The sequence below is a fragment of the Eschscholzia californica genome, unplaced genomic scaffold, assembly GCF_041429995.1.
Source record: "Eschscholzia californica isolate CP2 unplaced genomic scaffold, dmEscCali1.0.p SCAF_5, whole genome shotgun sequence".
In the NCBI taxonomy this organism is placed as follows: domain Eukaryota; kingdom Viridiplantae; phylum Streptophyta; class Magnoliopsida; order Ranunculales; family Papaveraceae; genus Eschscholzia; species Eschscholzia californica.
Window position 1 is genome coordinate 50,207,549 of NW_028238472.1, and position 23,306 is coordinate 50,230,854.

General features: G+C 35.7%; 4 protein-coding genes across 9 annotated transcripts in view; 3 read left to right on the forward strand and 1 right to left on the reverse strand.

Annotated features, from left to right (window-relative positions):
• Positions 1–331: 331 nt before the first annotated feature.
• LOC147540210 (Haloacid dehalogenase-like hydrolase (HAD) superfamily protein) lies at positions 332–4,984 on the forward strand. The gene is made up of 7 exons (XM_086640806.1): positions 332–756; positions 1,568–1,637; positions 1,768–1,927; positions 2,647–2,728; positions 3,274–3,490; positions 4,023–4,087; positions 4,535–4,984. The coding sequence occupies exons 1-7, from the start codon at positions 664–666 to the stop codon at positions 4,790–4,792; spliced, it is 945 nt and encodes a 314-aa protein (XP_086496932.1). The 5' UTR covers positions 332–663; the 3' UTR covers positions 4,793–4,984.
• Positions 4,985–6,030: 1,046 nt separating this feature from the next.
• On the forward strand, positions 6,031–11,846 carry LOC147540211 (rRNA processing protein-like protein). Its single transcript, XM_086640115.1, has 14 exons — positions 6,031–6,380; positions 6,799–6,875; positions 6,966–7,264; positions 7,608–7,680; positions 7,967–8,041; positions 8,188–8,298; positions 8,390–8,432; positions 8,871–8,967; positions 9,922–10,024; positions 10,112–10,207; positions 10,319–10,351; positions 10,934–11,033; positions 11,344–11,428; positions 11,533–11,846. The coding sequence occupies exons 2-14, from the start codon at positions 6,807–6,809 to the stop codon at positions 11,657–11,659; spliced, it is 1,311 nt and encodes a 436-aa protein (XP_086496241.1). The 5' UTR covers positions 6,031–6,380; positions 6,799–6,806; the 3' UTR covers positions 11,660–11,846.
• An 821-nt stretch (positions 11,847–12,667) lies between these two features.
• The window catches only part of LOC147540212 (RNI-like superfamily protein), a 65,418-nt gene continuing 54,779 nt past the window's right edge, over positions 12,668–23,306 (forward strand). For 2 of the 6 annotated variants that reach the window (XM_086644780.1, XM_086644784.1), the window contains exons 1-11: positions 12,717–13,004; positions 14,079–14,138; positions 14,872–14,955; positions 15,203–15,333; positions 15,433–15,508; positions 16,758–16,828; positions 17,147–17,233; positions 17,337–17,409; positions 17,491–17,558; positions 17,640–17,708; positions 18,094–18,199. In XM_086644780.1, the coding sequence (XP_086500906.1) occupies positions 12,840–13,004; positions 14,079–14,138; positions 14,872–14,955; positions 15,203–15,333; positions 15,433–15,508; positions 16,758–16,828; positions 17,147–17,233; positions 17,337–17,409; positions 17,491–17,558; positions 17,640–17,708; positions 18,094–18,199 (990 nt within the window). In that variant the 5' untranslated portion in view covers positions 12,717–12,839. Of the gene's footprint in view, positions 13,005–14,078; positions 14,139–14,871; positions 14,956–15,202; positions 15,334–15,432; positions 15,509–16,757; positions 16,829–17,146; positions 17,234–17,336; positions 17,410–17,490; positions 17,559–17,639; positions 17,709–18,081; positions 18,200–18,313; positions 18,428–18,781; positions 19,139–23,306 lie in introns of those variants that run through there. The other 4 variants (XM_086644781.1, XR_015226402.1, XR_015226403.1 and 1 more) reach the window with 4 other exon arrangements.
• On the reverse strand, positions 21,233–23,123 carry LOC147540213 (uncharacterized). Its single transcript, XM_086643620.1, has 4 exons — positions 22,989–23,123; positions 22,062–22,254; positions 21,820–21,924; positions 21,233–21,712 (listed from the first exon to the last, which is right to left on the reverse strand). Exons 1-4 carry the CDS (start codon positions 23,096–23,098, stop codon positions 21,341–21,343), a joined length of 780 nt encoding a protein of 259 aa, XP_086499746.1. The 5' UTR covers positions 23,099–23,123; the 3' UTR covers positions 21,233–21,340.

The following is a 23,306-nucleotide window of genomic DNA, read 5'->3' on the forward strand; positions in this document are numbered from 1 at the left end:
TTCAATTGAACTCAAAATTTATAAGCGATATGAGATAAAACTTAAAAGAGTTGCTAATGTAGGAGGCATTAGGGTTCTTTTTTTTCGGCAAAAACCACTGAGGAATGAATTTGGTCTTAAAAGCCGAAATCACAAGATGCCCAACAAATCAGTTAATCACAACCGACCATCTATTTCTCGCGCATCGAATTGTTACGTTTTTGACAAGTACATATAGTTGTTATGTAGGTTGCTATACTACCATATGCCATAGTGGTGCATATGCATTCTATTAGTTATATAAAATTTGAAACACCAAATAAAAACCAACAAATAGATGATTAAGAATTCCATAATCCAATATGATTTCAATGAAAAGAAGAGGAAAGAGATAAATAAAAAGGAGAGAGAGGAAAAGGGAACAGAGAATTTAGAAAAAAGGTGAAGGTTAAATCTGGAAATGTATGAAAGAACAACAGTTTTCAAAAGAAGAGTTAAAAGGGGGACTATAATTGAAATTGGTCAAATATAATGGACCAGAACCAGATGTGATTTAGCCCCAATTACAAACCCAAATTATCCAAATAAAAAGCTACCACAGTTTCAGATAATCGGAGATCAAATATTTTTTTGCTAAAAAAGTTGCCGGAACTTACATAAATTGTTGGTTGGAGGAAAAAAAAAATGATACCCAGATGCTCAATTTCGTCAAATGAGGTTCAATTGTTTCAGAGCTTCAATGGGTTTCAGCATTTAGCAGAAACTCTCCATGTCAAAGTAAGCAACCTCAACTCAACTCATCTCAAATTAAATGAATGATTGTTAAAGAACATTGAAGAAAATTCGATTCAATTCAATAGGTATTAACTATTTAACAGTCAACAATGAGGTAGCTAAATTTTAGTGATTATGTGCTAAATGTTGAAGGGTGAAAGATTGCCCATTGAATATAGAAGTCAGATTTGAAATATTTCAATGAGTTTTTTAGGGCTTGTTTTAGTTAGGGTTGGTCCAAAACTTTAAAATTTCAAATGTTTTCACTCTCAGTACTTTATAGTAAAGGCATGATATACCATAGTTTATGCCACTCTCATGATATAGAAATTAAACATAGACTGTCCACATTTGAGTAGATTAACTTATTTCTTATAGTAGTACTATTAGGACGTGTTTGATGTGCGAGAATGGCATGCCATTACTTGATATTCTGAAATAGTATTTGGTACATGGGATGACGAGAATGCATCAAAAATAACATTTTCAGCGGAATGGGATTTCCCATGACAAGGGAAATCCTAAACCGAAGGGGCGGGTGTGTTTGTCATTCCCTTTCCCTCGGAATCATAAATGAAATAAGCTGCGGATAAAATCAATCTGTACTAATCTTATTCCTCACCAAACCAAACAATAAAAGCAAGGTATTATGATTACCGTGAATCACATTACGGGATTGTTATTCTCAGTAATCACATTCCTTTCCTGCACAACAAACATGGCCTAGTAGAACTTTGGTCTGCACGTGTACTTAGAACTTTCGTGTATGCATTCTGCTAGTCTGTTCTCTTATTCTTTTCTTTCGTTTGCATAGGCATGGTTCTTAGATCAATTTGGAGTCCTTCATGATGGGAAAAAACCTTATCCAGGAGCCATATCAACGTGTATGTTATAATTTTCTTATTTTCGTATCTGGGTAAGGTTTTAAGCCATATGGAAAATGGGTAGCTTTTTTGTTATCGATTGAGTAGTTTGAAAGTGCTGATTATTGTTTAATGCTTTTGTGGATAATAGTAGAAAAACTCTCCAGTTATGGTGCCAAAATGGTGATTATAAGCAATTCTTCAAGACGTGCATCAACAACTATTGAGAAGTTGAATAACCTTGGATTTGATTCTTCTCTCTTCGTTGGGGCTGTAACTAGTGGAGAATTAACACATCAGTACCTACTAAGGTTTGGAAATTGCTATCTTCTCTAATCAATTGTTAAAATTTCATGTTGATATTGTTTCTCTAGTTCTCATATAAACTATATTCAACCTCAACCGGTATAATTCACTCGAACAAGCAAGTAGAAACAAAGAAGATATATGTATAGATTGACCAACAAATAATTTTCTTCATTGTGCTTTCACATAAACACAATAGCCCAAAACCTAGTTACCAGTTTTCTTTTTGGTGTAAGGCCCCACATATCTAATGTCCTAAGTAGACATAGGTACTTACCCCGGCCTGGTTACGATCCCAAAGTCTGTATACCAGTTTCAAATATCAGATTTATGCATCCATGGAGGGGGGTAAATAGAAATGCATTACTGAAAGGCCCTTTAGAAAGCGAGAAGTTACATTCTACGGTGCTGGGTTGCTTAAACTTATCTTTGTCAAACTCAAATGAAAAATCAACCACTTACCATAGAAAATTCAGGTACAAATGATGCCCATTTGCACATTCCGGACTCAAGATATGAGTGTGAAGAATTGGGTTACTGATCATGAGTTCAGCATAGATAGTATAGATGTGATTATAAGTAGATCCCCATTCGTGAAGTAATTTTTCTGCTAATGTAAGAAAATATGTTTATTAAAGAAATTGACACTATCCACCTTCTGTTTTCAGAGTTTAAATTCTTTTATCTTGAATCTGTCTATCATGTTGCTTCGTGTCGAATATAGGAGAGAGGATTCCTGGTTTGCAGCACTAGGACGATCATGTATCCACATGACATGGAGTGATCGTGGGGCAATATCTCTTGAAGTAAGCTAACACTTTTTATTGGTCTTCAAAATTGTCTCATTTTCTTGTCATTTTTTTTTTTCCATTTTATAAAGTCATGATTGTGAACTTGAGGATTAATGTTTCTTTGAAACCCTCTCTCACCTCAAATCAATCATCACTTTATTTTGAAATGAGAACTGGACCCCAAGTAAAAAATGAAGGAAGAGTGAGTGAAACAGATGAAGAAAAAACGAGAATCAGTTAACCCACCACTTCTTTCTTCGATTTCTTCTTCTCCAAACCAGCTTTGGTTCGTAATTTCACTTCTCCTTCGAGCCAATCTGTTTGATTCTTCCACTTCTTTTTCTGTTTTTTTCTCTTCTCCCTTTCTCTGATGCTATTTATTCTTTTTTTTTTCTTCTTTTTAGCTACATAGAACACGAATTACAAACATTCTTCTAAATCGTCATCGGGTTACGATCTTATCTGCTAAAATTGATTGATAAAGTTATTTTAATTCCATCTACATGATTTTGTTAAATACAACCAGCATTACTCTTACTTCCCAAGAAAACATTTGGCAGGGCCTTGGCTTACATGTTGTGGAGAATGTTGAAAATGCTGATTTCGTTCTTGTTCATGGCACTGAAGCTCTTGGCCTTCCTTCTGGCGCATCACAATCAATGAAACTCGAGGACCTTGAGATGATATTGGAGAAATGTGCCGCAAAGAAAATCCCTATGGTGGTGGCAAATCCAGATTTTGTTACTGTTGAAGCAAGAGCTTTGCGCATTATGCCTGGTAAGATATCTGACTCATGGTTTCGGTTGTACTTATGATACAATCAGATAATGCGTGTCTGTCTCTTGGGGGGATTCTTATTCATCACATTTCCCATTTTTTCAACATCGAGAAAACCAAACAACTATGTGTTCATGATTGCCTAGATTGTTTTTACTTTTTAGCCCGAAATCTTAACTAGCTCGACTAACCACTAAGTCGCCCGAAATTCAAATTCCAGACAAATACATGACTCATGGTATTAAATTTCAAATATTTTGGTTTCGGTGGCCCGATGACCACCTGATTTAACTATTGTAGATGTTTTGTGTCACTCCTGTACCAACCTAAACTCGACGAGATGTCCGACATGCCCTTTGGCAGTAGTCCTGTGGAGTTGCTATATGCTAATCAACAACCAAGACATTTGTAATTTTATATGGATCTTTTTCTGAAGTACTCTAGTTACAAGTTATGGAGCTTGAATTCTTTACTCTCTTCAATTACATTTTGTTTCTTGATGTACAGTATTATGTTTTCTTTTTTTGTTTAGGTACACTTGCGGCAAAATATGAAAAGCTCGGAGGGGAAGTAAAATGGATGGGTAAACCTGATAAGGTCGAGGATCCTTAATCATTTCCTTTCTTTCCTGACGTGGGTAGTGTGTTGTTTTTTTCTAATTTAAATCTGAAATCTGACTCGAGGTCTGAATTAACTCGAGTTAGATTTCAGATTTTGTGTTATTGTCTGACTCGTGATGTCTGACTCGTGATGTCTGACTCATCTGCATGTGATTTCAGATGAATCTGGCTCCATTTGATTCAGATGAGTCAGATTCAGACAATGGAAAAACATCACTTAAACAGAAACTTGAAATGATTAACATTGACCTTGAGTTCATAAAATTATAGAAAAAAAAACAAAATAAATCAAATTCAAGTCCGTAATTTTGGATCAATTAATGGCACTCATCTATTCCTTTTTTTATATTTCATTTTCTACAATGGCTAGTTTTTGTTTTCGATTTATGACTTGATTATATAATCATAAAACCTAAAATTTCAGGTAATTTATCAGTCGGCAATGGTGATGGCCGGTATAGAGGATGCTTCCAATTGTATAGCTGTGGGAGATTCACTCCACCATGATATAAAAGGAGCAAATAATGCAGGAATTGAATCAGTACTTATCACGGGTGGAATCCATGCTAATGAACTTGGACTTAGTAGCTTTGATGAAATTGCAGATCCATCTTCTGTTCAAGCTCTTTCCTCAAGATTCGATGCACATCCATCATACGTTTTACCCTGCTTTAAGTGGTGAGAGCATCTCAAGAGGATATATCTTTGTTGTTAAAAGCACAGAAGAAATGTCTACTTGTAACGGACAAGCATATGATGAAATCTTAATCTTTTGTGTTCGATTGATACATAAATTTACAAAGAGAAAGATAAACTGAAGTCGAAAATTGATAATGTTCGATACAACACATAAATCTATTTTACATTATGATCACTCTCAAAATTTTCACTCTAGATTGATTGCATTGAATTGTAGATGGAAGATAGAATCATGAAAATGTGAGTAAATATTTATGTAGGAGTATAAGAAAAGTTGTTGGGATGTATTTGACCAATATACTGTAACTGCACAAGTAGATTTCGTCTGCTGCAATGATTGAGGTATGGCAGGGTTTCATCTCCGATCAAAACCCTCAGACTAGTAGATTGTTAGAGTTATGATAGAGCTTCATCTTCGACCAAAACCACCATGCTGGTAGATTGTTTGAGTTATGACTTATGGTGGAGCTTCTTCGCGGACTAAACCTCCACACACAAGTAGACTTTTAGTGGTATGGTGGAGCTTCATCTCTAGTAAGCCAGAGGGAGGGAGTGTCAAAAATAGTGAGAGAGAAGTCAGAGAAAAACCCTTCCTTTTATGCAGTTGTTGATCGGTTTCCTATGTGAGGTTAACCAAACTTCAGACCAAGTCTTCGGACCAAGCCAGAGAGGTCGTGTGTGCCGGTCGTAAAGATCGTTGTGCCCCCAAACACCCATTTTCAGTTTGTCAATCACGTGGACAATGTGCCCAACCCTCCGCTAGCCAGGTGTTACGATCTCTTAGATTGGTATAGGTTCTTTTTTGAGAAACCAACTCTGTTCTACGTTAGCTGTTACAAGACATATATACATCATAGAGATGTGATAAGCACGAAAACCGCTTACGTTAAACCAAGAAATGAAAGAGGCCTAAAAGGCAACAAGATGAAAGAGACCTAAAACCCAACAAATTTATTACATTATTAATAATATTAATAACCCAAGTTCAATATTCCTAGATTTACACTTCCAGTGGATCGAACCTAAGACCTCTGCATTGCAGAGTAATGCACTAACCAACTGGACTTACCAGTTGTTGGCGCTTGGTATAGTTTATGTCGTGACGCTGTGCTAGGATGACAACGCTGTGCTAGGATGACACTTACGAGCTTATTATGCTAGGTCGAGATTGACATAGGCATGTCAACCGGTTTATAAATTGGACTGGACCACCTATAAACCGACGCTCTCGCCCACAATCCAACGTTCCCCAATAAACCCGAGAGTCTTGAAGGTTCCGATAGAAATAAACGAAACCTCTTCCCGTCTCTCTCTAGTGTATTCTACTACCTCTCAGGGGCCGATCCCCGGTCTGGATTTCGTAATATTTGGACGGAAGCTAGGGTAAAGGTGTAATTTCTGTTTTATACAAGTTTTAGGGCTGAGGGTTTTTACTTTTTAGGGAGTTTTTGGTCTGAGAGAATTGGGAGACTGAAAGAAATTCAAGAATCAAGGAAGAAATTCAAGGAAACTCTAACTAGGAACGACCGATTTCTCTACTCTTACTCTTCAAGAATCAATCCAGTTCAAAGGTTATTGATTTTGCTGTAAATAAAACCTAGTTTTCATTGATTTGGATGACTAATTTGATACACACTTAAAGTTTGTTGTCTGTATTGTCTTTGTTTTAATAGTGATGTTTCACTTGGGTTTGAATATTAACAATGGCAAGCTAGGGCTTGGTTTGGCAAGTTAAACTAGTTTTTATGGCTCTTTGGGTCTGCCCACCATCGCTGAACTGTATATATATCATGTCTAAGATTAGGGTTTACTTCCGCCAACAAGAGACACTGGTGAACTATATATATAATGTCTATGAATAACTCCTCAAGATGTGTTTTGATACTATCTGAATTTTTATCCAATCTAAGTAATCAATATCGCTTGTTTTTATCATCTTCTATTATTGTTGTCTAAAAGTTGTGAATTTTATGTTTATTGAATTTGAAGGATTACAAATGAGGTCGGTTTCAAAATCAAGGAACCCTGATTGGGAAGAAGACAGGAGCAACTCAGAAGCTGAAATGGTAAATTTTTAATCAATGTTTGAACTGTTATTTGGAGTCTCTTCTGCAATTTTTAGTGTTTAGCTTTATGAATTGATTGTTTTGATGTAGGATCTAGATGAGCAGGAAGAAGAAGACCTTGAAGATGACGAGGACGTCGAAAGCGGGGAAGAAGTTCTCGAAGATGATGAGGACGTGGAAAGCGAGGAAGAAGACCTCGAAGATGGTGACGACGTAGATGGGGGGGAAGAAGATGATGAAGAAGATGAAGGGGACGAAGAAGATTCCGAGGAAGGAGAAGATGGGGAAGAAGATGAAGAAGATGAAGAAGAAGAGGAGAAAAGGCTAGGGCAAAAGGATACTGAGATGGAAGAATTGGAGCAGGAGTACTTGAATATTCGCCAAGAGCAGTAAGTCTTTGCATTAACATATAACTTTAATCACTTAATGTTTCGGAATGTGAGGTTTTATACGACCATTTCATTCAAATTTAGCAACAAAGTCTAGGGCAAAAGAATCCTACAAAAAGTTTAGCAACAAACTCGAAACAATCGGTAGAATAGGAAAATATAATTTTTTTTTGTGGATAGAATGAATATATAAACTATATGTTACTTGCATTGCAAAAAGAATACGAGTGAAGCGGAAGAAAGGTCCCTCAAGTGACAAGTCTCAACTTGTTCATTTCATCTTCTTTCAACTTTCAGAGAGTAGAAAAATTAGTTACATTTTGGTTCACTTTGTTACTTGTAGAGATATTCTAAAGAACTTGAAGCGTCATAGGGATGAAGATCTTCTAAAAGGTCAAGCAGTGAAGAACCAAAAGGTACGATATGTTGGTACTTTGGTACTTGTTATTTGAAGCGGTAAATGCACAATATATTCGAATATAATGTTTGTTATCAATAATTTTCTTGTGTAACTTATTTATTTAGCGAAAAGTAGCTTCCGTTCAATTGCTTTACACATTTCCTTTTTTTTTTCATTTAATTCTATGGTATTTGGTATTGCCATTTTGCTTACTTTCCAGCGAGAGATCCAGAGGTAGCATATCTTGGTTTCTAATTTCTAGCCTTGTACAATTAACTAATATTTTTCCTTTTTTTGTGAAGGTTCTCTGGGATAAGTCTCTTGAGTTCCGGTTCTTACTGCAGAAAGTTTACTCAGCTTCAAATAAATTACCTCAGGTGAACTATGGTTTTCACACTTGGGAAAAGAATAATGTCAACCTTTACTTCAACATAGCGTGTGAATTATCTTCTAAGTTCCAAGTTCAAAAAAAAGAGTTAAGTATTGGTTTATATATAGTCCAGCAATGGTGTATTTCTTGCAGGAACCCCTAAAATCCTCATTCTCTGATGCGGACAAGGCAGTTGATAAAGCATATTCGGATGTAATAACATCTTCTACACAAACTATAAATTCTTTACTGACTCTACAAGAGGTTAGTACTGCTAATTTTTATTTTTCTCGAAGATGTAGCAAGGAGTTGATGGATCATGAATATATTTCAATGTTTTCAATTACTCTGTCAGGCTTTGCTGGAGAAGAATCCTTCTATTGTTCAGAACACAGATGGTATGCAAACAAGTTACAATTTTTTTTGTCAAATAGAAAAACTTTCTTTTATACTCTACCTATCCAAGGGATAATAGAGTGGATGTGTTTATCACGGATGGAAAAGAACTGTAGGTCCAAGCTTCATATCCATGTTTAGCTGCTGTTAGAAATCCACTGATAGAGCTAGTGCAGCTAAAATGTTACTGTAATGGCCCGACACAGGTCCCCTTTTTCAGGAATCACAACTGTTTTTGCTCTCCTACTGCAAATGGACAAAAATTGAGAAGTAAAAGCTGTCATGTTTATTGTTTCTAGTTTGTGTGGACCTAACCTCTATGTATTCGATTCGTCCCCATGCAACTAATAAAGTTTTCACGTGAAGTAGAAAATTATTTGGTTCATATGCTTATGTGTTAAATAATCGTGTTTAATCTACTCTTCTATCTCCCTTCAAAGGAAACACTAAGGAGGCTCCTAAGGCTAGAGAGCGGCCGAAGAGTTCGTCCGCAGAGAGTGATGAACAGTGGTTATCAATTCAACAAATGCAATCCAGGTATAGAGCCATTGAGTTGTGACTGCCTATCTCGGTACATGCTTACTGACGGCCATTATTTGTTTATCTTGTATACCTTACTTAATCACATAAAATTAAACTTCCAAAGTTTTTTTCCTTTTAGAAGGCTTTGGGTTGATTGATTGAGAAAACTGCCTTAAGTCCTTGATAATCTGAAGCACAATCATTCTGTTGCTCATAACTAACACGTTAGGCATCTAATTGTCAGCTATTTTATATTATGTTCCTCACGACTCATGCAACTGGATCAATTCCATTAAGACTAGGACAAGGTATTTGAGTCTGGTCTACATGTTATGTTATAGTCTGTCTAACGAGGACAACACCTTTTCGGAGTTCTACCATTTTGTAATACTATAGATACGTGTGTTGTACCCTTCTACAAATAATATTGCTAGTTGTATGTGTATATATATATCGTGTTTGGTGTTTGCTTGCACGTTATTATGTATGTGATAGCATAATATATGATTTAGGTTAATGTCTTGTGTGTATAATTATTATGTTAAGATGTTCGATTTAAAATTTCAATTTGCATCCGAATAGCTGAGATAAATGTCTAATACCCTGCTCGGATGCTGACCTTTCCTCTAATTCCAGTATTTGACGTCGCATAGATGTTTGACGCCTACACGTATTCATGTTTCATTACATCAAGGATCACCATTATATTTGTGTTTATTCATATGATAAGATTAATACTATTATTCTGTTTCTGTATTTAGTTGTCGTATATCAGAATGAGTATCTCTTCTGCCTAGATATAATTTCTCGTACTGATATGAAAATCTTACAACGACATCAAGTACAATAGTTTTTTATTTTTCAAGAATTAAGTGCAAGCACATATTTGAAATGGACTTTTCGGAGTCCTATGTTTTAGCCGTTCAAGTCACACACTCAAGTTGTATTCCTACTTTTCTTATATTGCAGAATAGCTTCATTCAGAAATAGCTCTGTTGATAAATGGAAGAGAAAGACAGAAGTTACAACTGGTGCAGCTGGTTTTAAAGGAAAACTACAAGCTTTTAACCAGGTTCGCTTCTATTTCTGGATGATATCCTCGATTCCTCGGTCCACTAAAAATAAACTTGAGATTCAACTCCTTATTTTCATATTGCAGAATATTAGTGAACAAGTGGCTGCTTACATGAGGGATCCAAGTAGAATGATTAAGAGAATGCAACTACGGAGGTCAACTGTTGGTGTTTTAGGAGCTGTAAGTCGATAATCTGCTGACCTCTTTTTAGGTTGACCAATATGAGTAGTCAAACACTAGAACGAAAGCCAGTGACGGGTTTACTTGTTTAACATATATACTGTTGTGCAGGCTCCTGATACGGTCGATGCTGGAGGGAAAGAGGTATTGAACCAAACCACACTTTTAAATCTGCTTTTAAATTGGAAGCTTTTTAGTAACATTGTAACCTTATGATTTTGCCTTCGAGGAGTAGCATCTGCAAAAATCCTTTGGTAACCATCACTAAAGGAGTGTGAATACCTTGTTCATTTATATTAATTCGAAGTGTTCAAAAAAATGCCTGCATTTAAATAGTCAGGCAAAAAACTTTATTTGGAACTGTGTAGACGAACCCAAAAATATGCTTTATTCTTCCAAATGGAGACCGATCTTTTAAGATGTAATGTTTGAGTTCTAAAATTCCTTCTGGCATTTCGAGACTTTTTCGGTTATAAACACCTTGTCTGCTCGTCAGTTATCCTATCCTCGGTGAGGTTTGAATACATTTATACACGTTAATCTCAATACCCTCTAGTCTGTCTTGATTGTACCGTGTTCACAATAGGACATTATAATATTATTTGTCGAAGAACTAGAGCTATTTTTCTTTCGCCCCATCGGCCTCTTTTTTCTAGAGTTCATCTATGTTTTAAGCTGTTTTGCTTAGGTAATTAAGATATCATTGCACCTTTTCTCTATGCTTAGGATGCAAATGCAGATGGAGACCCTGAACTGTTGGATGACTCCGAATTTTACCAGCAACTACTCAAGGAATTCTTGGAGTCATATAACCCAGCATCATCTGGTAATTTTATTATAAATTTTCTAAGCTTTCTATGTGAAGAAACCATTTCCACAACCTAAGAAATAACTTTCTGGTGTCTATCAAAATGATTGATTCGCGGGTTAACCCATAACGAGTATGTTTTTATCTATCTATATAATCCAAATCACCCGATTTCGATGGTAAAGTATTTCATATTGAGGCGTTAAAATTGTGTTCCTCAAAAGCCAAATATCAAAACCTTGTAGAACTGGTTTCGTGAACTCAATTTCGTACTGGTTGTTGAGTTGGGTTAAATTAATAATAGTGGACGACTGGACGATTTTTGCAGAGGCGAATTTTTATGTTCTTAAGCGCATGCAAACTAAGAAGAGAAAGATAGTTGATCGCCGTGCCTCTAAGTGCCGCAAAATCAGGTATTTAATACTTGCCTCTACTTTCTCGCTTTTTTGGTTGTAAATGACGTTTCTATCTTATCCCAATGGACTTGATAATATTCATTTGGGAGTAATATTTACAGGTATCATGTTCATGAAAAGATAAGGAATTTTGTGGCTGCAGAGCCATTAGACCTTCCTCCGGTCGTTCCAAAATTATTCGAGAATTTGTTTGGACTGAAGAGTCAGAAACCTACAGCTATGGCGTAGCCGATGTTTCCCCGTCTTTATTAGGTTTATTCAAAGAAAACCTCTCTAAAAGTTCAGTTACTTATGGGATGTAAAATTTTGATGTATTAAAATTGATTCATACTAGCAAGTGATTTATGATTTATTGTGTTTTTATTGGGTAGAGAGAAGCTTATTTGTGATTATTTAATGTAATCTTAATTGTTCCTTCGTGTTGTCGTCGAGGTCTGTCTCATTAGTCCTAGCGCCCGAAGTATCCTCTTTGATTATACAGATTGAGCTATTGTGTTGTCAGGCTTGTGTGTCGTGGTTGTTATTTGGTGTTGTGTTCGTCCGTGATCGCAACTCATCTGCTGAATCTTCAACAGCGGTGAGGATCATACTTCAACTTAGTTTTACCCAAGATTCATTTTGGTCATGGATAGATTACACATGACCACTTAGTTTTACCTTAGGAAGATTCACTTTCGTTATGGCTGGGTGTGTTCTCTTAACCAAACCACTTTCTATGAGTTACCGACTCATTCTTTAACAGGGACGCGGTCGGATCCCTCCCCCTGTTTCGGTGTTTATGGTTTTGCGTTCCATTTTACAACTGAATGGGGTTTTTCACCTTCCCTCTCAGTACTACTTCGTCATTGGCTGCTCATGAGTATTTTACTTTGCAAGGTGGTTTTTGCTTGTTAACACACGAATCCACGTTCCCCATGCTACTCGGGTCAGAGCAATGATGCTTTCGGCTACTGGACTCTCGCCATCTAGGATGTAACACTCCACTAGTTCGCCTAGTAGCACGACCTTTGGATTGTTCTTCCACAAAATCGTGTTTTCAACGTTTAGGTTGCTCCAACTTTGCTCTCCGGAATATTACTTTTGCTTTAAGAGATATAGTATAATGAACAAATAATATACTAATGATCCGTTGATTCAATCAACTTCAAAATATTCTTGTTTCAACAGAAAAAAAAACTTCAAACCCGGGAAACAACATGATCCGTTTATAAACAAGACAGGTCGGGTTGACCCGCTGGGATCCAATAATCCGCACATATAAAAAACACTCGCGGGAAGGAAGTCAGGAACGATTGAGTATCCATTTTAGATTTTTAGGGTTTGGCGGGAATTGGGAGATTCAGAGAACCAGATATAGAGAGAGATCGATTTCTAATACTACATTTTGAGCTTGATAGAATTACAATTAATGGCTATGAGAGAAATAGAAGAGATATGGAGAAGAGAAACAGTTCCTCGAGTGTTGCAGATAGTAACCACCACCATTAACCTTCCACAAAAAGACCTAATTTCTCTCTTACTAGTTAGCCCTTGGTTGTATCGTACTCTACTCTCTTACTCTTCTCTTTGGCAGGTAATTATGATCCCCCCCTCTCTCTCTCTCTCTCTAACTTATCAATTTCTTGTGTTCTTCATAAGATCATCTATTGTATGAAAGAGCTTCATTACTTGATTAATGGGGAACTCCTGAATATATAAAAACTAGTAGTTTAGTAACTATTGTTTAACTTGAATTGCAATGAAATAGTATAAGATCAAAAGTTAACCTAATCAAGCCAGTAAAATGATGAACTTAAACTTACACTTTCATCACCTTTGGTTCTCTCTGACTACATAGGTGCAAAAAGTAGTAGTGAGGATAAAAAGAAAGTTTCACTGTGAAGCACTTACCACCTAATTGACTAGTTCCTTAACAAATAATTGATATTAAGTAGAGCGAAAAAGTTGTTTAAGAAACCACAATTGAATCATCGCTAAAAAAGAGCATATGCAGTTCATGAAAATAGAAGAGAAGGGGTTCTAGCAATACTAGGGCACCTACACCTAATGATCAAATTTGGACTGTATTAAGAGGACGAAGAGGGTTGTCGTAATTTGGCAAGTGGACAGTTAGGATCTTCATTCTCTGGTTTAGCAAGCTGTATGCAAGTAGACAGTTAACTATGCTTTTGGTTAACTATTGGAACCAAGGGAAGTGATTGCCATCTATAGAAATGGACGGAGGCCAAATCAACAAGATGATCATACTGTGGTAGTACTCTTTGGGTTACGGCTTACAACACCACATTACCTACCGAATTAATTTGCTTTGTTATCAATGGAAAGAAAAAAATAAAGAACTCTACTTAATTGACAAAGTTCTCTTTACAAAATTCAATTTCATCTCATATTTCGTTAATAGGTTCCACACTTAAGATATGTTCAATATTTTTCTAGTTCATGAAAATAATATCATGCTGCTCATAATACCCATGATCTGAGTTGTTACAGCAGGCAACTACCCGTTATGATTCCATTTCCAGGCACGTAAGGGAAGGAAACCAAGACCACATGGATTTATTACTGTCTTATGTAGAAGAACTTTGTAGCTTTCGCTCATCTGGTTTATGATGGCTGGCTATAACTTTTTAGTTTTGTTACAATTCAGGTTCTTGATTTGCATGAGATGAATAATGCCGGCGAGCGACTGATATCTGCTCTTTCACTGGTAAATTTTGTTTTGCTTCTTGTATATTGATGTTTGAGTCATCTTGTTACTGTGTCTACTGATTCATGTTGGTGGTTAGTGATAATTTTCTGATTCTAAGTGGTAGCTCTGTGCATATATAGCAATGAGGGATTGGTGTCCGTCACACGGGGCACTGCCACAGATCCACACACACATAGTCACATACATAAATCTAGTATCCTTTTTTCTTTGGTATCAAGTTCTTCATCTTTGCTTTCGAATCTGTATTTCTGAATCGATCACTGTTAAATTAGATGCAAATGATATTACCTAGTTTAGTATTTTATGAAATTACCACGATTTTGTAAGATGTTACATACAAAATCTCACTTATATCCATTGAGTTGAATGTGAGTGTCCAAGTATTGGATACATACATCTACATCCGACACTGTAAAAAGTCGTAACCATGTAACATTATATATTTAGGTGTCATTTGGTGACATGTAAGCCCAAGAGGATCTGAAGCTTCAGCGTCTGCAGCTCTGCCTTACTTATAGAATAGAGCTCATGCGTGATCTTAGTTCTCATAGTAAGGGGTAGACTTGACTCACTTGAGCTATCAACAATTCAACATCACTCCCATAATTACCCACAAATACAGAATACACGGTCTTCTGAGTTTCTTTTGCATTTCTACGATTGTTTTAACTTTTAATAAACTTCAATTATCTTCATTCAGTTTTATCATTCATTTCCTTATCTGTTGCAGTCCAGATACCACCATGTGAAGCAGATAATTCTTGAATTTGCACAAGATATTGAAGACAAACATCTTGCTCTACTTAAAAGCGAGGTAGCATTTTAATTTGCTCTTAGCAAAAGAAAGGCATTGGTAATATATTTGCTCTGTATGGTTATTGATTACTCCGATGAAGTACAGATAACTCATACAGTCATACTTAGTTTCTACCAATCATTCTTAAATAGTATATTGCGTTGCTTGCGTTATTTTTTATCTTTATTGTCTTAGAAGTTTAAGAAAAAAGCTATTTAATATTGATGAGTGGTTTAACGATCTGTTGTCGTAATTGGTTTTATAGTGTATGGAAGCACTTCAGAATTTGGAGTGTTTGAATCTGAATGGTTGCCAAAAGATATCAGACAAGGGAATTGAACATGTAACAAGTGCTTGTCCTAATCTAAAGGCTTTCTCTATCTATTGGAATGTAAGGTATTTTATGTGCCTACCTTATCCTGTGAGAGTCTTATTAAGGTTTCGAGAATGAAACATTCGTTTTACTAATAGTTAATTGATTTGAATTGAGTTCAGGGTAACAGATTTAGCCATACATCAATTGGTCAAGAGCTGCAAGTATATAGTCGATTTGAACTTAAGTGGTTGTAAGGTAAATAATCTTTACTTCTACGCTAACTGTTCACCTTGTTTTCATCATCAGTCTGAGTTAAAACTTAAACACTGAATAGTCTGAATGTCAGCCAGTCAATGGATATCCGAATATTCGACATCTGATCCGCATCCGTATTCGAATTTCAAAAAAATATCCGAAATTTCGAATTCGGATATTCCTTATCGGATATCGGATACGGATACACTCATATTCGATCCGATAAATATCCGTATCCGATAAGTAATATAAAAAATTAATAAAAATTTAAATTTATTCATAATAATATATAAAATATATGGTTGAGATTTATTGTTTAGATCTAATGGTTAAAAATTTAAAGAACAAATTTGAAATTTTGTTAAAGTTTCGGATATCGGATATTATCCGATATCCGTTAATATTATCAGATTCGGATATTGATTTTTAATATCAGTCGGATAATTATCGGATTCAGATATTCGGATAGCTTATCGGATTCGGATACGGATATGCCTATATCCGCTCCGATAAGCTACCGTTTACAGGCACATCTGAATGTAGGTAGTGTTTGTTGTTCTAGATTCTAACATATAAATCTTAATTAGTTTTGTAGATTAAACATGAGTACGTTACATGCTTTTTTGCTAAGTAATTGAGTTTGATTTTCGAATAAGTCTCCGTCTCAAATACTCAGGTTTGTTGCTATAAAAAAAATTCGATTTTGATACTTAGAAGCTAGAACGCGGTGTTTGACGTACCAGTTAAAAACAACAGACAGTTCTTTTTCAAGTCTAAGTAATTTTGTGTGATTACTTAAGGTGGAAAGTCTTATGTACATTCTACGACTCATCATTCACAGGTGCGGTAAACTTTAAGAAGCTTCAGATTTTCTCTGATATGTGAAATTCTTGTCTGGCAAATCTTATAGAAACTGAAAAGTGCTAGAAAATCATGTTTTTACGTTAATGTACATATTTCAAATGCATCCAAATGATACTAGCAGTTTTCGATGCGAAGATAATATACTTGAATTTTCTTGCATGATTGAAAACCTGAAATGCATATTTTCGAGAATCTCTGTCGTATCCTTGCATGATCATAAGTTATGTTTATCAGAAGAAAAGATCTGACGAAGAAATTTTTTCTATACAAGATGTTTCTTTTTATTCTTGAAAAACGTTTTCAGTATTATGTCTATGATATATGAATTTCTCAGGCTCATAAATATGTTTTATCGTAATTAATTTCTTTGCTATCTTAAATACAGAATGTTACAGACAAAAGTTTGCACCTAATTGCTGACAATTACAAAGAACTGGAGGTGCTGAATTTGACCAGGTAAAGTTCCCTTTTAGTTATCTGACGATTCCAGTTTAGTTCACTAGTAAGAGATTTATCTTCGGAAATATTAACTACTGAGTGGGGATGTTACCTTTTCCGAGAATTGAACCTTTGACCTACGTTTGACTGTTTGAGACCCGCGTAAACACATACTAATAAAGTAATAAGTACTCAAAGTAAAGGACTAACTCATTCTCTAGTTTGGGACCTTTAGTTCTAAGCTAAGTGGATCCCATTACTCAGATCGTGAGAGTACAAAGAAGATTCTAGACTAACTGATCTGCGTGATCGTTTTGCTTTGTTACCTGTGGTCAGGTGTGTCAAGCTTTCGGATGGTGGACTGAAGCAGATAATGCTAAAATGTTCTTCCCTCCAAAGCCTAAACCTGTACGCACTATCTAGGTAAGCGATGGGTTTTTAACAAATCGAATGCAGTTTAAAGAGCAGATTGTATTATATCCCCATGAATCTAGATTCTGAAATCTCATTGACTCTTTTGGTGCAGTTTTACGGATAAAGCTTACAAGAAGATCGAACTTTTAGCCCATCTCAAGTTTTTAGACCTATGTGGTGCACAGGTAACACCTCGTGCTTCTCGGAAAACACATGAGCAAGTTATATTAATAAGCTGCTTCTAATCGCGGGAATCTGGTTGCCAGAATTTATCAGATGAAGGTCTTTCCTGCATAGCTAAATGCAAGAAGATAGTTTCTCTGAATTTGACATGGTTAGTTAAAGCTTTCGTTGCAATATTAATTTATGAATGGATATAAATGCATTGGATTTATTATAAGTATAACATTGACAGGTGTGTGGGTATTACTGATGTCGGAATAATAGCTATTGCTCAAGGTTGCCCCTCTCTTGAATTTCTGAGGTAAGACTCTGCAATAATAGAGAGTTATTTAGTCGGTAACAACTCAACGAGCCAATAAAATGGCCAATTTCAAATATGGGGCAGAGGTTGATTTATTTGGAACATGACATTGTTTAATTTATTCTTCCTGATTTGTGGCTAAGAATGATGCAGATATGGTCTGATTATACAGTTTAAATCGGTAATAATTTCATGGCGACTTGCAAAAATAGTGATAGGTTGAAGTCTCGATATCCATACTAGTTTCATTTCACATGTATCACACTGCATCATTGGAAGTTGAAACCAACTTCTTATAATCCAGTAATCTAGGAGTATGAAGTATTATCCGGCTTTTTCTTGACCTGTTACTTATTGCTGATGTGCATGGAAGGGGATGATACAGCTTGTTTGGAATTGTCGGTGTAACTGATGTTTGCCTAGAGGTCCTGTCAAACTTCTGCTCAACCACGCTTACGACACTTGACGTGAACGGATGTATTGGAATAAAGGTACGTTACTATGTCCCAACATATACACACATATATATATATATATGTGTGTGTGTGTGTGTGTATATAACCTCCACCAGCGAAGTTCCTAATGTTCCTTGGCATTTGTTCCAGAGACGAAGCCGTGACGAACTGCTTCAACTGTTCCCGCATCTGACTTGCTTCAAGGTTCACAGCTAAGACAACGCTTCAATTCAGTGAACTGCGTTTTCGGTACATCAATTGTGGGTAAGTTCTTATCTAAACCATACTCGAATGCAGAACTTAAACTGCATAGGACTAAGTCGACTGCATTTTTGTTAGATGCTAGGAGGGCATCTTACTACAGTCTCGTGTCGCATGTCACCCATAGTATGTTTTTGTAGTATTGGATACTCGCAGCAGATACCCGAACTACTCTAGTCAAAGACCAGTCTCTTTAGTGTGTATAATGCGTATGCTTACGTGTGTACCTTGAATAAACTTGGACGCGTCGTGTTACGACTGGACAGTAAGAATTACAGTCCGAGTCTTCTGTATTATTCACTGTAATTACTTTTTTTTGGCGAAAGGCTTACTTTATATTGGAAACTGAAATTGCAGCAGTTGGCAGCAAAGCCAGTCCTCGTCAAAACAAGCTCATCTTTCATGTTGCACGAACTTTTGGAAGTGAAAAGAAAGGTGAGAAAATTTGACTGCAAAACTATCAAAAGTAATCATCACGAGTCAGTTTCTGAATTCTATCTTACGGGAATGGTTTAACATACAATAGGTGGAAGTATTCATGATGTTAACTTGCTAGTGGTTTATGTTTTAGATTTTCTGTATAAACATCAACTTGATTGGTTTCTATAGATCAAGTTTTGGAGTTTGAAAGAGAAAAGTTGTCGAACCAAAGTGTATTTGTTTCTCAATGAACACTTGCTTTTCTTTAATGAGACGAACATGAAGATATCTTCAGTTTTGCTTGGGCATTTGATATTTTGCAGTTTGGTTTGGGAATTAGGGTTTTAAGCAACTATGAAGTTTGTTACAAAAATGTATTTTCTAGAATTATAATCATCATAAACAAAAAAGAAGCCCATAGTAATGTAGGATCAAAATCGAAAGATATTATATATATATCATTTTAGTTACTTTCTTTACGTGTTTATTTATTATTTTTAAGGTGTTATTTCTCATTATTTCAATTTGACTAATCTGACTCTTATAAATCAACTCTAGTTAGCCTTCTGACGAGTTAGAAGAAAACAGTCTGAGTTGAGTCGATTCAGACCTTGTGTAAGATTTCAGACTTGACTAGATGAATTTACCTAGGACTGCAATCCCAACATCCCCGAAAGAAAACTACCTAAGATGAGTCATATCGAGGAATTTTGTAGGGGAAAAACCTTGAATCGAACTAAAATTAATAAACAAATCGAAATCGTTATCCAAATTTGACGCTGTTGGGCAACATTGTACTCTTCTTTTTCATGATCTTCACATGTCTATAAAGTTTTAATGTTAATAAAAGGGTAGTGTTAGTTTTGCTTTTTTTGTCTGCTTTCACTAAAAACACACATAAAGAAATGATTCATACCTCATCCTTTTTATCATTTCACACCTCTTTCCCAAGTTCCACAATATATTTCTTCTGTTTTATATACCCACTAAACATAAAACTCGTTTTCCTTTTTTTTCCCTTTTCTTTGATACTTCAAAAAGAACATTTGGTCTCTATAAATACTTCTTGTTCTTCTATTTCTAGTGTTCATAACAAGCAATCACTTCTTGCTAGCTAGTTAGCTTCCTTCTTAAATACATAACTAACAAGAGATTGTTGATATTATGGGTGACCAAACAGTCGTGGTTAAAGATTCATGTGAGGTATCTTCTAATGGATATCGTACAATTATCGTTGAGGGAGGCGAGGATGATGGGAAGCGGAAACAACCATCTATGCTTAAAAGGTGGTCGGTTTTAAATTATGATATAGACGAAATGGCTGAATCTTTTATCAACAAGTTTCGTAAGCAGTTGCAGATTGAAAGAGTTGAGTCTTTTAAAAGAAACAAGGAGTCGATGAGTCGAGGAACCTAAATTTATAATATGTACACAAATATTTGTTTATGTAACTTTGGTGCAATATTAAGAGGGGGGCCACTTTATATATGATATTTAGTTTTATAATTAGGAAAAATGTGAACTATGGTCTTTCTCCCATCTTATCTTTTTTTTTTTTTGTTGTTGCAATTTCTCCCATCTTATTTGGTTTCATATTTAGAGTTTTGAGTTATCACACAATGCTTAAAAGGCCTCCCCATGATTTCGTTGACTTAGTCAAAACTCTTTGACTTAGCTTGGTTAAAGGGCCCCCCTCTTTGAATGGGTGAAAAAAACCCCTTTAAAGACGTATTTCACCCACATTTTCTCTCCTCCATCTCATTTTCTCTCTCTGCCACATCATTTGACCACGCCACATCATCATCTTCTCCGGCAGGGTCGCCGGCCGGCCAAACTTCCGGCCGGCGACCTTCAAATTTTTTTTTTATTCTCTCTCTCTCTAAAAACAAAAAATCTTTTTTTTTTTTTTTTTTAAACTCTCTCTCTCTCTACGAGAGAGAGAGCAGATCTCCAAAGGGTCTGCGAACAGATCCATTGGATCTGCTCTCTCTCTCTAGATCTGTAGAGAGAGAGAGAGTTTAAAAAAAAAAAAATTTTGTTCTTAGAGAGAGAGAGAGAAGAGAGAGAATAAAAAAAAAAAAAAATTTTGAAGGTCGCCGGCCGGAAGTTTGGCCGGCGACCCTGCCGGAGAAGATGATGATGTGGCGTGGTCAACATCACCGGTCTTGGGTTAAGTTTGACCTAACGGCGTTAACTTTGCCGTTAGGTCAAATATTGATGAAGGAGGTGCTCTTTTGTAGAGGGGGCCCTATAACCAAATGAGTTATAATGAGGGGCGCTTTTAGCGGGGAGGCCTTTTAACAAAAACGGGAGCGCCTTTTAAAATTTCCCAAAGGTTTATTAATAATCATCGCGTCTAACGGGAATGGGTGCGGCTAAAACTTCCAATCAGTTAAAACTCTTTTAACATTAAAAAACAATTCAACACCAAAGCTAGTAGTAGGTTCACGGGCGGATCCAACAACATTGAAATTTAGTTACTCCTCAGATTACATTTTAAGGAATGAGGAGGTAGCTATATTGTTCTTGTTGTTCTTCAACCAGAGGTTCTTCAACCAGAGGTTCTTCAACCAGAGGTTCTTGTCTCTCAGTCACGTTGTCTTTGTCTTCGGGTTGACATATCATCCAATCTATAATATCAGTTATATAACGAAGCCGACAGATCAAGTCACGTGTGTGACTGCCAGCTTCTTCACCCTTGTCAATCAACTTTACCATGCGTTCCATTTCATCCCGGATAACAAAATAGTCGTCTTCCTCAGGGTAATCAACATCTAACACTTTCTCTGGTATCATCTGAAACATCAGATATATGTAATTATCACTTGATCTGTAGTCATCATCCATCTTGCTAGTTTTTCTTTGAATCTGTTGGACAATAATAAATTAAAAAAATAATATCCTAAAGATAATATGTAATATTAATATAGTGTGTGAGAGAGAGTTGAGTTGTTTACTAATAATAATAATCTTACCTTACATAATTTAACGAGACAATTATTAAACTCATCCCCCAGGTGTTTATTAGCATGAACGGAAAAGAAATCCGAATGTTTGCGTTCCAACTCTTCAGTCAATTCCTTTTTAAGGTAAGAAGAAGAAATTGAAGAAGAAGAAGAAGAAGAAGAAAGAGGTAAGTAAATGATTATGAGCTAACTAACTGCAATTCCTTAAGAAAAATTGATTAATAATAGTAACTTAGTAGTAGTAGTAATACCTTAAATTTCTCATTTTCGTAAAGCAAATCCTCGTAATTCTCCTGGAAGAATATTGATGCCAATCCACGTACACGATTGCGCGCCAAATTGTTCAGACGATTTTGCACCCTGTTAAATATCTTACCTGCATATTCCATCTTATCTTCAAAATCCAACTTTTTCCACTCACTGAGACAATTAGAAATATCTTCCCTGAAACAACAACATTCAAACAATAAGAATGAAGTATATCGATCATAGGGTTTACAAAACCCTATGTTGTTGATCTATTTAATATATATATATATATATATATATATATATATATATATATAGTCAGACCTCCCCAGTGATATGTGGTGCATTAAACATCATAAATAAACTAGAGCATTCTTGGTTGGTTGATTGGTCATCTTATGACCAAACAAAAAATTATTATAATTTACTAGCAGCAGCCTTGGTTGGTTGGTAGCCCAAGTGGTTCCAAGGTGTTGACATAAACTCTAAAAATCCCTAGAGTTCCCACGTTCAAATCCGGGAGAAGGTGGAATCTTTGGTTATTTGAATTTGGATTATGTTGGTATTAATAAAGTTGTTAATGTTTGAGAGGGCAGTTATCGAGCTTATCACATCTATGATGTATCAAATGCCAAATATCACGACCTACGTAGATCGTAATCGTCTTCCAAAAAAAAATAAAAAAAATAACAACTCTTATTAGGGCAAAAAAAATATAATATAATATAATAGATGCAGCAGCAACAAGAACTCAACTCCTTTACACATCAAGTCCTTTATGCATCCATCACATACAATTATTAAATTAATCAGGAAAATCTAACTAGATGAACAAATAGAATTCAAATCTTAATATTTATCAAATTGAAACCCTAATTAATCATCATAAGTAATAGTAGAAGAAGAAGAAGAGATTCATATATACATACCTAACAGACTTCATTCTTTCAATAATTGGTAGTGATTCATCATCATCATCATCATCCTTGTTTTCTTCTAATTTTTGCCTTTTTGGCTCACAACCGTTTTCCACCTCCATCGTTTTCTTTCTTTCTTTCTTTTTAGACTTCAATTTTTTTTTTTTTTTGTTGAAGATTTTAGACTTCAATTGCATATTATATATAGTTATGGGTAACTCATTCAACCCGTGGCGGTCGGATTCTATTTTCCAAGCCCATCAACTTTACTTGATCTTTGACAAGTTGGGCCCACGCCCAACATACTGCTCCAGTTTTTTTTTTTTTTTT

What these genes read in the sequence shown, in the direction of transcription:
- LOC147540210 (XM_086640806.1), top strand. Translation starts at nt 664, where the DNA reads ATGATACCCAGATGCTCAATTTCGTCAAATGAGGTTCAATTGTTTCAG. An exon ending in CAGAAACTCTCCATGTCAAA is followed by an intron (nt 757 to 1,567) that starts GTAAGCAACCTC and finishes TCGTTTGCATAG; the next exon opens with GCATGGTTCTTAGATCAATT. An exon ending in AGCTTTGCGCATTATGCCTG is followed by an intron (nt 3,491 to 4,022) that starts GTAAGATATCTG and finishes TTTTTTGTTTAG; the next exon opens with GTACACTTGCGGCAAAATAT.
- LOC147540213 (XM_086643620.1), bottom strand. Translation starts at nt 23,098, where the DNA reads ATGGAGGTGGAAAACGGTTGTGAGCCAAAAAGGCAAAAATTAGAAGAA. An exon ending in GAAAGAATGAAGTCTGTTAG is followed by an intron (nt 22,255 to 22,988) that starts GTATGTATATAT and finishes TTGTTGTTTCAG; the next exon opens with GGAAGATATTTCTAATTGTC. An exon ending in GTCTCGTTAAATTATGTAAG is followed by an intron (nt 21,713 to 21,819) that starts GTAAGATTATTA and finishes ATTGTCCAACAG; the next exon opens with ATTCAAAGAAAAACTAGCAA.
- LOC147540211 (XM_086640115.1), top strand. Translation starts at nt 6,807, where the DNA reads ATGAGGTCGGTTTCAAAATCAAGGAACCCTGATTGGGAAGAAGACAGG. An exon ending in CTTCAAATAAATTACCTCAG is followed by an intron (nt 8,042 to 8,187) that starts GTGAACTATGGT and finishes TATTTCTTGCAG; the next exon opens with GAACCCCTAAAATCCTCATT. An exon ending in ATTCAACAAATGCAATCCAG is followed by an intron (nt 8,968 to 9,921) that starts GTATAGAGCCAT and finishes CTTATATTGCAG; the next exon opens with AATAGCTTCATTCAGAAATA.